General features: G+C 53.4%; 1 protein-coding gene across 2 annotated transcripts in view; it reads right to left on the bottom strand.

The window, feature by feature from the left end:
• Nucleotides 1-2,913: 2,913 nt before the first annotated feature.
• STXBP1 (syntaxin binding protein 1) overlaps nucleotides 2,914-12,870 on the bottom strand; it is a 48,202-nt gene continuing 38,245 nt past the window's right edge. The window contains exons 17-20 of one of the 2 annotated variants that reach the window (XM_081104127.1): nucleotides 11,249-11,334; nucleotides 10,516-10,670; nucleotides 8,895-9,020; nucleotides 2,914-4,820 (exon numbers count right to left, since the gene is read on the bottom strand). In XM_081104127.1, coding sequence (XP_080960253.1) covers nucleotides 8,911-9,020; nucleotides 10,516-10,670; nucleotides 11,249-11,334 — 351 coding nt within the window. In that variant the 3' untranslated portion in view covers nucleotides 2,914-4,820; nucleotides 8,895-8,910. The remainder of the gene's footprint in view (nucleotides 4,821-8,894; nucleotides 9,021-10,515; nucleotides 10,671-11,248; nucleotides 11,335-12,870) is intronic. The other variant, XM_081104128.1, reaches the window with a different exon arrangement.

Below are 12,870 nucleotides of genomic sequence, written 5' to 3'. Positions count from 1 at the left end.
GCTCCCCAGGACCAGAAGAAGCTGGTCACCAGGCCCCAGGCCAAGAAACCCTCCCCCGAGGCCTGAGGCCAGCTTAATTCTTTGGTGATGCAGCTACACAGCAAGATCCTCCTCTTGGCTCACCCAAGCAGGTGGGGAGGCGGCACGGGAAGGACAGGTGTTTTAGTGAGCATCGCCCTAGGAAGCGGGAGGTCACGGTTCGATTCCGGTCGGGCCAGGTGCCTGGGTTGTAGGCTCGATCTCCGGTGTGGGGCACAGGAGGCAGCTGATTAATGATTCTTTCTCATCATTGATGTTTCTATCTCTCCCTCTCCCTTCTTTTCTGAAATCAATGAAAAAATATATATTTTTAAAAAAGAAATAGATGTTTCATATAGGAGGCTCCCATATGGGGGGCAGGGGGGGGGGGTCCCAGGACGTCCCTGTCCAGAGGCTGGCTCAGTTTTCCACCCGGCTCGGGGAAAGTGCCCCTTTGTCCCACGCTGACCCCGGCAAATAAAGGTGTACTCTGTAGCTTTGCCTTGGCTGGCAGCATCCTGGACTGGGGGGACGGGGAGAAGAGGGCACGGTAGGTGTCCAGCTGGCTGATGCCCTGGCTGGCCCCTCATGCCCCATCTCCTCCCCTCTCCTGGAGACCATGCCTGTAGGCCTGTGGTATTCAACCAGTGCTTGTGGCCCAGGCACTCCTGAGGCGGGGGCAGGTCCTCTTCCTCCCTGTTGTCCTAGGGCTTGGCACTTAGCAAGAGGTGGCAGAGTCCCTCCCGGAAGCCTGAAGGCTAGACAAGGTGAAGCTCTGTTACTGCCGCCTTAGGGGTTCGTCTGAGTGGCTGGATCCTTGCAGTGGGTGCCAGGGGATAGGGAGGTTCAGAAACAGGGAGGTGGGTGTTTATTTTTGGCAATGAGGCAGGTTGGAGCAGTGGTTGGTTAAAGGTGGGCTTGAGTTTGTCTGCCCTGGACTGCAAACAGGGCAATACAGGTCCCAGAGGGGAGAGAGGCCTGACCCAGTGCCCAAAACTTGGGGCCAGGAGAGGGACTGGCCCTCCAGCCTAAAGCCATGGCCATCCCCCGAGCTGGAGATTGCTGCCTCACTGACATGGGAGGCTCACTGACAGAGCCCCGCCCAGGCAGAGGGTCCCCATGGTGCCTGAATCCCCAGCTGCCTTCTCCCTCCTCATGCCTCCCGGGTTGCTGCCCTTTTACCTGAGGCCCATCTCAGGGGTAGTTCTGAATCCCCAGGCTGATGGGCTGCCTAGAGCCCACAGAAGGTATCAACTCTTGGGCCGGTACTTCCTCCTGGGGGTCAGGGCCAGGTTTATAAAAGCAGCTGCAGTCACACAGCAAGTGGCCAGCTGGACTTTCCGGCCAGACTTCTGGGTGGTGGGGGTGGGGAAGGGAATGCTACAGGTTGAAGGATACTCCTTTCTGGAGTTTGCCTGGAGAGTCTCTAGTCATCACCTTTCCCAGTGACACCATCTCGTTGCTGCTTCTTAACCTGTGTCCACACTGGGGACTGGTGGTGGTGGGCCCAGGGCCTCCTGACTTTGTGATCTGGGTCTTCTGAGAGGAGCAGGTGCAGTGCACACAGCCCAGTAGGTGGCAGCATCAGTCCAGGGCAGTGGCTGATGGGCTGGGGCACTGCCACCTCTGGAAGCCTCTGGAGGGAAGGAAGCCTAGGACCAATGGCGACGGCAGGGGGGTTGGGGGGGCAGGCATCATTAAACATGCCTGACATCTTGCCAACCTCTATGGAACACATGACATAAGAGAGATTTGTTCATCCAGGGTGTGTGTGTGTGTGATACAGTACTACCGCCCACTAGTGTGAGCTCATGAGGACCCAGTCTGCCTGGTTTGCGGCTGCATTCCTAGAGCCTAGGATGGAAGTTGGCACACTGTAGGCACTCATAAACATCTGCTTACTGTCAGACCACATGTGGAAGGGTTTTCCGAATAGCATAGTAAGGAGCTCAGTCCACCTTCCCTTCAGCAAGACAAGTTAATTGAACATTTAAAAAAAGAAACAATTATTTAAAGTGTCTGGAAATTGTTCTAAGGGCGTACAGAAAATGGGAAAACATTCATTTAAGAAACTCTGCCCACTGGTGTGGCTCAATGGTTGAGCATCCACCTATGAATCAGAAGGTCATGGTTCAATTCCCAGTCAGGACACATGCCTGGGTTGCGCGCTCAGTCCCTAGTTGGGGATGTGCAGGAGGCAGCCAATTGATGATTCTCTCTCATCATTGATGTTTCTATCCTATCTCTATCTCCCTCTCCCTTCCTCTCTAAAATGAGTAATATTTTTTTTTTAATTAAAAAAAGAAAATCTAAGTTTCCACACAGGCAGTAGAATGAGAAAGTGCTGAAAGAAAAAAACAGTCAACCAAGAATTCTATATCCAGCAAAATTATCCTTCAGCTCAGCATTACTCTTCCACAGGCATCACTCACAGGAGGAGACAAAGTTCCTCATCAAGGTCATGTGGATTTGAGCCAAGCCTGCTTGATGCCAAGGTCTGTCAAGCAGACCCTGTCACTGCCATTCTGCCTCCCAGGAACAAAAGCCTGGTGTAACACCAACATGGCTGTACAGGCACCTGAGCAGGTCTGGTGGAGACCTCCAGCCTGCAGGCCCTGAGATGGAGACGTTCTAGACACAGAGAAATAGGGCGATGGAAGGACCATATCATCTACAGGTAGCTTGCTGTTGCGGCTAGGGGCCAAGACAAGCTTCACGGATTGTCCCCAAATGTGCAACAGCTACAGATCTTAATGCAAGTAACGGAGACCTGGATCCAGGAGACTCCAAGCCGTGGCTGGGGTAGCTGGACTCCTCTGCCATGGACCATTGCAGAAGCCTTCCTTTCCACTTCCCACAGTGAAACCAGCCCAGAGTCACCTTGGACACCATGAATGGGCGCCGAATTATTCATTTATTAGACTCAAGTACTTTAGTACAGAACAGTACAGAGATGATACATGTTTGTGCTTCAATACTTTCAAACACTGAGATTCTGATAATTTCAAGGTAAACAAGTTTCAAGACAGACTAGATTTTTAAAATATCCTTTTGATAAATTATGTTTCTATAAATAACAGAGAAAGGAAAACCAACATGTTCAACAAACAAGGTCCTGAAGCATGAGCATTGGTCACAGGGAGGGGACAAAACAAGCAGTAACAGTAAGAAACCAACCAATGCAAGTACCTACAGCTCTGTCCTAAGGAAATAAGATGTCTTAAGGGGAGAGGGGAGACAGACCTGCAAACTAATCTGAGTGCAAAGGGGAGAGAGGTTTCCAAGCTGTGAGGAGAGGACACCACAGGCATCTACTGGGCGGGCGAGGAACATGTTCTGAAAGGAGAGCGGGCGAGTTAAACTAGCACACACCACGTTTGCAACGACATCACGAGACAGGAATATACACGCGGTCTGCAGGAGTAAAAGGGTGGCGGGGGCTGGACAGGGGACATTTTTGTGACTTCCACTGTCATTATATTTCATGACAACAGCAGCAGAACAAACGGTGTGCTCACTCCCAGGAACGAGAACTGCTGAGTCTTGAGGATGACGAGACATCCTGCCTGCATTTGCTTCTTTAAGTTTTGCATTAGAGCTAAGTTTTATACAGCTAGGTTTTTATACAGGGAATAAAATGATCATTTTTCTCTACAAGCACAACAACATATGACCCTGCACTACAAAAAATAAAATATCAGGAAGTATCTTCCACTGAGGGTCATCTGAGTGGGCAACGGTCTGTATACATCCCTTGGGCTATGATCCCGGCCATTGGACGTCTTAGGGGACAGGCCCTCTCTACAGCGAAGGCCCTCTGACAGCGTCCTGCAGAGCTCACTCTGTTCTAGTCCCTTCCTGACCCCTGAGCTCTCCCAGGCTGACTCCACTAAGAAAGAACTTCTCTGGTCAAAAGATCAGGCCTAACCCCTTCTCCAGGAGACCATGGTCTCCAGGGGGAGCTTGCTCCTCACTGGTTTGGGCGCAGTGACTTAGACCACAGAGCGACTTCCCTCAGGGTCACATTGCTGTGGACGCAGCCAGGGAGGGCGCGGTGACAAGCTGAACACCAGCCCCCACCCACAGCCACAGCCACAGCACTGGGGATATGGGCCACTGAGGAAAGCAAAGAGGTGGGTTCCAGCTCCAGCCTCCGAGATCCACCTGGGCCTCGCTGCCCCGACTACCCGATGAGAGCAGGCCCTGGGGCGTGGGAACCGGAGTGGACAGAGAGAGCCTCAGTTTGAAAAACTCCCAGAACAGACATCTGAGTCCCAATAAGAACAGAAACAACCCAGACAGGTTCTTAAAAACACTCAAGCATCCGCCTTCCCACACTCAGGCAATCTGCACGTGTCGCACCAGGTTATGTACAAGGTCACGGAATCATAACGAATGGGGAGGAGGTGTCCATTCATCTGAACAGTCCCAGAACTTCTCCAGCAGCGCGCCACTTACACACGAACCTCTCCTCTCAGGGCACATATAGAAGACAGTCTTTTTAAAAAACACAATGCATTATTTTCTTTTGTTTCAAAGAGAAGAGGGCATCATTAAACACGAGAACGCAGTGGCAACAGCGCCGACTAGGGCGTGCAGAGCTGGGAGGCAGGGAGGGACAGAGGGTCAGCAAAGGAACCACTGCAGGCAGTGGGCAGCGGCAGGGCTGTGGAGCATGGGGGGAAGAGGGTTCACTTTTTGGAGGGGCAGCTTATTGTTTTAAGTGCTTATTTCTTCATCTGTTTTATTCAGTTTCTTCAGCGTGTCCAGCAGTTTTTGTGGGGTGAGAATCTGCGTGGATCCTGAGGGAGGCAGAGAAGACAGTGAGCTCGCTGGGACGCTTCCTCCTTCCCTGCTCCTCGAGGTTCCCAGACCTGCACCCACTCCCCCGCCCCACCCTGGTGTGGTCAGTGGAGGCAGGGAGGGGGTTGGGGATTGGGCTTTGGGGCCAAGTCACATTTGGGGCTGGGAGACATTTGGGGACTGGGGATAAACAAAACATCCTCTGGTTGCCCTAGCTGGCTTGGCTCAGTGGATAGAGAGTCAGCCTGTGGACTGAAGGGTCACGGGTTCAATTCTGGTCAAGGGCATATGCCTGGGTGGTGGGCTCGATCCCCAGTGGGGGGCATGCAGGAGGCAGCCGATCAATGATTCTCTCTCATCATTGATGTTTCTATCTCTCTCTCCCTCTCCCTTCCTCTCTGAAATCAATAAAAATATATATATTTTAAAATCCTCTGGCTCAGGCAGGGTCCCAGGCCTCCCCCTCAGGGCTCAGCGCCATCTGCAGGACATGAGGCAGCTGCATTTTGAACTCAAGGTGAAGCAGGGAGAGGAATTCCAAACCACATGGCAGGGAAAGGTTGGGAATGGGGCGGGGGCTATGCGGGGCCTATGTGTGGAAAGAATGGTGCCTGGTAGGAAGGCAGTTGGTAGGCAGAACACCCTGGGGGAAGCCACTGACCTCTGGGAGCAGATGCTTGGAACTGCCGTGGTGGGCGGGACCTCAGGTGTGAAAGGGAGAGGGCGGGGACCTGAGGCCTTACCTTATAGAGACCGTGCATTGTAAGAGATTAGAAATGCTTGCAAAAATTTAAGCTAATGGAATTAGGTATAACTTCTACCACAAAATAATAAATAAATAAAAGTAAATGAAGTCCTTTTCATAAGGAGAGAGATCTAGTAAGTGCAGTGAAAAAAGATGCATGGATCGTGTGGTTTGGACATGGACATACTCAAACAGAACAGAAGTGGCTGGTGTGTGAGCATGAGGCCTGCACGCATGCAGCAGTGGCCGTCAAAGAAAGATCCTGGTGGGAGAGAAGAACCGAACAAAAGAGACCTGTACTTGAAAATGTGCCTCCCTGGAGATGCGGGTGCAGGCATGGCCTTCATGGGACAAGGGGAGCAGAAACCTCAGGATGCCAGATCCCCGCCCGAGCTCGGGCAGGCACAGAAGGCTCAGGCTGGCTTGCTGGGCGGGATCCCACACACCAGCGTCCCTGTGCCTCTGACCACTACTTGCTCAGCTGACCTGTGACTGCTGGAGCTGCAGGCCTTGGACCTTCCTGGTCAGTCAAACCAGCAGCAAACTCGTAAAGCCTTCCCTGGTGTGAGGGGTTCCTCCCGACACCCCATTCCCTGCAGTGCAAGTCCCAGGCACCTGTCACTGCTCAGAGCAGCTACTGCCATCGTGCCGAGTGATGCCCAGGCCGCAGGCCCCAGGCCCCAGCTCTAAAGCCGACTCATTATCCTGCACTGAGGCTCCTCCTACAAACGTGACAGAGGCTTCAGCAGTATGTCCCCCAGAGTACACATTTCTGTGGCTCTACCCATCTTACCACGCGTCCTAAAGAAAGTCAAAGACTGTCTACAAATGGGGAAGCAGGACTTAAATGTTACAAATTCCTAACAGTGAACAGCTGTGAGAATGAGGGCTTTCCAATTTCAATCCACACGGACTGTGTGTCTACACCCTGAAAGACAGCCCTGGGCTCTGGGTGCAGGGTTAGCTCAAGGGCATCCTAGGTTGAGACAATGGCAGCACACTCATTCCAGAGAAAACCATCCCTAACCCGTCCCAAAGTGCTCCCCCTGCCCTTGCTTCCTTGCAAATTCAGGATTTGTGGGAGGCCAAAAAGAGGTTAAGGAATCCATCAGCTCTAGAATTTTCTGATATTATCTGATCACTGACCATCTGGTGTTCCCAGGCTTTGACTGAAAGAAGAAAACCCAGGACCAAGAGTACTGGGCAACTAGAGAGGCCTGTAGGACCCTGTGCCAGGCACGGTGCTGGGCCCTCGCTCACTGGTCTCTTTAAAGGACCCAGAGCAGCTGAGTGCCCATTCTTGCCACCCAATCATCTGTATTGCTTTAATACTTGGTTAGGCTTTCTACCACCACAAATATTGCTAATTGAGTGGGGTGGGTTTAAACCACAATTTGCAAATGTTCTCACTTTGAACTCACAGGTAGCTGACCACATAGGCCCTTTAGATCAGCAAGAGGGTCCCACTGCTCTGAGGGTCCCTCTTAGTCTACATAACGGGAAGGTTGAGAAATGTGAATGGGGTCTCCCAGAACAGAGTCATCCGAAAGACTGAGCGCTGTGGGCAGACAGATGTCTGCTGGGACAAAACCCTTCTCTCACTGGCCGGGTACTCAGTTGGTTAGAGCATCGTTTTGATATACAAGGTTACAGGTTCTACCCCCAGTGAGGGCACGTACAAGAATCAACTGATGAATGCATAAGTGGAGCAACAAATCCATCTCTCTCTCTCTCTCTCTCTCTCTGTCTCAAAATCAATTAAAAAACACACCTTGCAGTAAATGCCATCCACCCACCTGCCACCTGCACACAGAACTAGCAGCTCTGATTCTGATTACCCACCTCCCAAAATGCTTCGAAACAACGACTGTTAATTCAGTGCCCACAGGTTTGGCTTTCCTTGGGAAGGAGCCTGGGCAGAATGGGAGGTACTCAGGCCATAGCCAGCCCCAGTGTCCTGGCTCATAGCCCCCTGCTATTTCTCACCTTCATATCAACCTTCCAGGTTTCCTAGCCAAGGTGCTGATGGCTTTCCCCTGAGGTCAACAGGGAGCCGAGAATGGGTAGGGCTGCATGGCTTCAGTCACCAACCTGAGGAGGAGCCTTGGGGCCCTATGGTCCAGCCTCCCTGTGGGCCATACACTGTGGCCCAGGAAGTGGGAATGACCTAGTCACAGGTCCTTGTGGCAGAGCTGGGGCTGGAGTCCAGGTCTCCCCACTGCTCAAGGTGACTCACATTCTGAAGACTCACTGGGCCACAGCTCAGCCCAGGTGGAGGGGACATTTTCAGGGCCCATGTCGATGGAGTCTATGAAGCCAGGTACACAAACTCTGGCCTCATCACAGAACGGGCAGTGAAGCTAAGGCCTGAGTAACGTTCCAGTGGAGTTCTGGATCAGTCTGCCATTTAAACGCATCCGAGGAGGTTCCCAGCACGTAGGGAGAACGGAAGGAGAGAGGAGGGGACGAGGACAAGAATAAAATCTGGATCATCTACCGAACAGAAGCAGGTTCCTGGGGGACAGAGAGCAGGTGCAGTGCGGTGGGAGAGCGATTTCCACCCAAAGGCTCTCAGCACGAGGGGCTTCAGTGGGTGAGGAGGGTGATTACTCAACTCTCGGAAGGATCACAGGAGGTTAAAATGAAAGCAGTTACTGAAAGAGCAAATGGCTAATGAGTGCCCTTTCCCCAGAGGAACACGAGACAGGAGCTCTTCCGTGGCTGGCGGGAGCTCACCCAGTACATGGTGGCCTGTGACCCCTTGTTCCCCGGGCTAAGTGCTGTCGGGGAAAGCGGCATTTACATGTCTCACTACCACTGACTCGGAGTCTACTCTGACGCTCTCCGCAGAGCCTCCCCCACAACCGGGCACCCAGGGCTGTCCCTGGGAAGCCTGCCGGCCTCGTGCTCAGGTTCCCACCCCACACCCCAACCTGGACAAGGTGCTCTCTTCCTGGTGCCCACAAACGCATCCCTGAGCACCAGGCGTGGGCGCGACCCTCTGGCATCCCTCAACCCCTCTGCAGGGCTGCTCACAGCATTATTCTCGTTCTCAGGTTAAAACCCCGGGGACTGTGCTGTGGGCTGAGCAGCAGGGGACCCAGGGCAGGAGAGAGCCCGCGGGCCGGCCCGGAGGCTCTGTGGCCAGTGGGTGAAGGCAGCATCGGACACATTTTCAATCGGTGTTAAGAACTGCAAGCATTTTCTTGTTAAAGGAAAATCAAATAAATAATAAACTAAAAACAGAAAAAATAAAAAGAGTGACGGAATAATCAAAGAAAGCCCTTCAGAGAGGAAGAGTTTCTTTTCTGTAATAAGCTGCTTTTACTTTGTTTCTTTGGCTCTCACTCCATTGTTGGAGCCTGATCCTCAAAAGATACCCTAGAGGACTCCCTGAAGTCGGGGTGTCTCAGGTCCATGAGAAATTTGGTGGGAGTAAGAATATGAGTAGAACCTGCGGGAGAACAGAGGCCAGCTGACTGCTTGAACAAAGGTACGGAACAGGAACATGCCAACTTAGGCCTACGTTTTATGCAGCCAGTGAGATATGAGAAAGCAAGACACACGAGCACGCGCACGCACACAGGCACGCACACAGCACACGCACTGCAAGGATGGCTGGCATGCACAAAAGCAGGTGAGGCCACACAGCGGACATCGGCTGTCTGAGCGAGACCCCTCCAAAAATCTGTAGGTCACTTCATCTCCCCAGGTTATACCACCTCCCAATGGGGAACCTCAGGTCAGGGCCAAAGTCGAAGATAGAGATTTACCCCCAAGCCCGGCTCTGACAGCTTCTGCCCAGGAAAACTGTGTTTGAGGTAAGAATTATCCAACACACGCATGCAACACATATGCAAGCAGGGAGCAGAGAGCTTCATCAGGGGGGGCGGGGGGGCGCCTACATAACGAACGGGAAGGAACAACACAGGGAGAAATGGTGACCACATGGGGGAGCTCCAGGGAGCGGGGACGGGAGGAAGAATGTCCAATCTCCCCACTGAATGGTGCTTCTGGGTCCATCTGGAGACACCAGGGACACCATGTGACTGGTGTGTAGAACCTGCTCCTCTGAGAGCCTGGAGGCACCGTGACTTGGCCACTCCAAAGGAGAGGCACGAAGCTGACTCGTCTTGTCGAGATAAGGAGAGAGGGCAGGGCCTGGCCAGGTAGTATGTGCTGATAGCCTCTTGCCAATTATTGTCAAGAGGCATCCGGGCAAGTGCCACTCCATTTTGTTAAGGGAAAGGAGGGACTGAGGAAAACGTGGAGAAAGCGAGATTTTTCTCAGCTCCCTCTTTCTCTTCCAACCCTAGAACTGTGGGCGTTCCTACACGCATGATAAGGAGAAACACCGCCGCTGCATTGAGTCAGCTCCTGTGAGTTGCTGCCTTTCTTCTGGAAAACCATCAGGAAATCGCAGACAGGGTATGAGAGACCGGAAGTAGTAGGGCTGGAGGGGAACCCTGGGCAGAGGCCAGCACGCCTCGGGCAGCATCTGCTCACACGCGTGTCTGGTCTGTCCATCTCTGACGGAGAGGTAAGGAGGGTCAGTTTACCTTCTTTTTACCGAGCACCTCGGTGTGAGGCCCAATGCCAGGACACGGACAAGTCCCACCTTAGGTCTAGTTTGGGCTGTAAGTGGGTGTTCTTAGCCTGTTTGGTTGGATAAGGAGATGGCAGCCTGGAGAGGTGGGGCGCATGCCCAGGTGACCCACAGGCAGGGGCAGAGCAGAAAGTGGGCCTGGGCTGCTGGAGTCTGTGTCAGGCCCCTCCCACCACACGCAGACACGAGGAACCTCACCCCTTAGCTTTTGCCGACCATGAACAGCTCTAGAGATGACGTCTGGCAGGGGCAGTGGAGTCGAGGACAGAATGAGACACCAAAGCGTGGAATGGAGCCCAGTGCGGAGAAGCAGCCCCACCCCCTGGGAAACAGGCCCACTCACCTATCAGCACTTCCCACTTGCCGTTGGCCTGGGTCACCTCGTAGGCGCAGCGCATCTCGCTCAGGCTCACGCCTCCCAGGATGAAGATGATGAGGCGGGGACCACTGCGGTACTCGCCCGGGGCCTTGTTCTTATGCCAGTGCCCATAGCGGGCGCTGAGGGGGGCAGGGGAGAGATTAATAATGTTCACCCGCACTCAAGTACCTGCACTTCACACCTGCGTGACACGTGTACATGTTCGTCCGCACACAGTGACACAGAGAGGCTGCGTAGTGAGTGTTGTGAATGAAGCACAGTGGGGCCGGGAGCAGAACTGTTACGAGCACCCTGCTGCCACCTGTCAGTCTCTTAGAAACATGTAGGCAGCAGCCAGGCTCAGGTCGGCTTTACTGTTTGACATGCTAAGTTCAGCAGCTCCTCCGGCGTGCTGCTCGTCCAGGAGTCTACCCCCAGGGGTACACGTTCCTAGCTGTGAATGGGCACTCTGCTGGCAGTGAGCAGGAACAGCAGAGCCAAAGGAACAGCAAATGCGCACAGATGCCTCACTGGGCCTCCTGCACTGAGAGGAAGGGCCCTGTGGGCGGGTGGCGCTGTCAGGGCCGGCCTGCACCTGGCTGCGATGAGCACAGCGGGAGGGGCTCACGGCCACGCGGTATCACAACGGGACTGCTGTGCAGCTGACATGCCACCAGGGCCAGCCCCTCACTGCCGCCTGCCTGCTCGAGCGTCTCACCTGACGGCGGTGGTGCTGAAGGAGGCAGAGGAGCGGGTAGAGATGTAAGGGTAGTGCTTGGTATCGAGCTTGTCCTCAATGGTGTCCTGGAAAGAAAAGAGACTGATGTTGCCCAGCCTGTGTGGCTCAGTGGTTGTGCGTCGACCCATAAACCAGGAGGTCATGGTTTGTTTCGGGTCAGGGCACATGCCTGGGTTGTGGGCTCGATCCCCAGTGTGGGGCCTGCAAGAGGCAGCCGAGCAACGATTCTCTCTTATCACGGATGTTTCTATCTCTCTCCCCTCTCGCCCCCTCTGAAATCAATACAAATATATAAAAAGAGAAGAGACTGATGTTAGGTCTGCCACCTGCTAGAAAAGGGCTGATGGAAGCCAGAGAATTCGAACAAGTCACTTAGTGAAAACCATGCCAAGTTTGCAGCATCCAGACCGCTCCCTGCTCCCGCTGCTGCTGCCGCTGCCCAGGGCAGTGCCCGTGTGGAGGATGCTCCAGAAGCAGCCGATGTGCTGAGATTAGTCTGTAGGTCTGCTCGTTAAGAGAAATTTTTAAAAATTGCATTGATTTTTCTTGCTTCGCTTCCAATTAATTCTTTTTTCTCCCTCTTTACATTCTCCGTGAGACTGTGCTGTATCCTGTCCCATGAATTCCTGACACCATCAGTCTTGTAGACACTAGGCACAGGCATCTCTCAGGCAGGAGAAAGCCTTCCACCCTCAGTTGCCCAAGGGGCTAATTATCTGGTGGGTGGCTCCCAGCTCCCCACCTCCTGCTGCCTAGAAACCTACACTCCCTACCAGTTACCACGCAAAGCGTACACATCTCCCTGGAGGTCCGGGAAGGAGGGGCAGAAAAGGGAGCAGAGAACAAAGGAGGGATGAGACAGGGGCTGGCTTTATCTCTGCAGCAAGCCAACATTGTCTTTGGTTTCTAGATGTCTCATGTTCACCCAGCCTTTTGGTTCGTGAGTTTTAAAAACAGGAAGCTGACTCACTGTATATATTTAAAATACATTTATTTGAACGTACAATTCAGTACGAACACCTGCTCTGCTATGAGTCAACAAAGGGATCCTGAGCAAGTCTCTTCATTCTCCGACCCCAGTCCCCTCTGCCTGCCAAGTGAGGAATTGGACAGATTAGCTCTAATCCCGCCCCCAACTTCTAGCAGGTGGGATTCCATGCAGGCTTCCCTGACCTACAAGAAGAGATGGGAAGGACAGGCGCCTAACGAACGTGAAACACCTACTATGCACAAAGCATGGGGCCAGAGGACGCAGCAGTTGAGGGCATAGAACCGAGGTATAAAAAGATGAGCCAAACAACAAGCGGCAGACGTGCTCAAAGAACCCCCCTAACATAGGCTCCTGGAGTCCAGGCGGCCTCTGTGGGGCGGGTTGGCCAGGTGGGGTGGCGGGTGGCACAGTGAGACGGGATGGGGGCTTTGAAGGAAGAGGCTTCTCTGGTTGGCATGGAGGACGGAGGTGCGGGATAAGTGGGAGAAGGGAGGCAGGCTGGGCTCACATTCCAGAGGCCCACCCACACCTCCGTATGGAACTCGCTACTCATGGGACCTTCTGGTGCTGTGATCTGTTGGGTTCCTCTGGGTGCGGTACCACTGAGGGA

Source organism: Myotis nattereri, assembly GCF_964212035.1.
Source record: "Myotis nattereri genome assembly, chromosome: 12".
NCBI classification, from domain to species: domain Eukaryota; kingdom Metazoa; phylum Chordata; class Mammalia; order Chiroptera; family Vespertilionidae; genus Myotis; species Myotis nattereri.
This window is presented reverse-complemented; position numbering and strand designations above follow the sequence as displayed.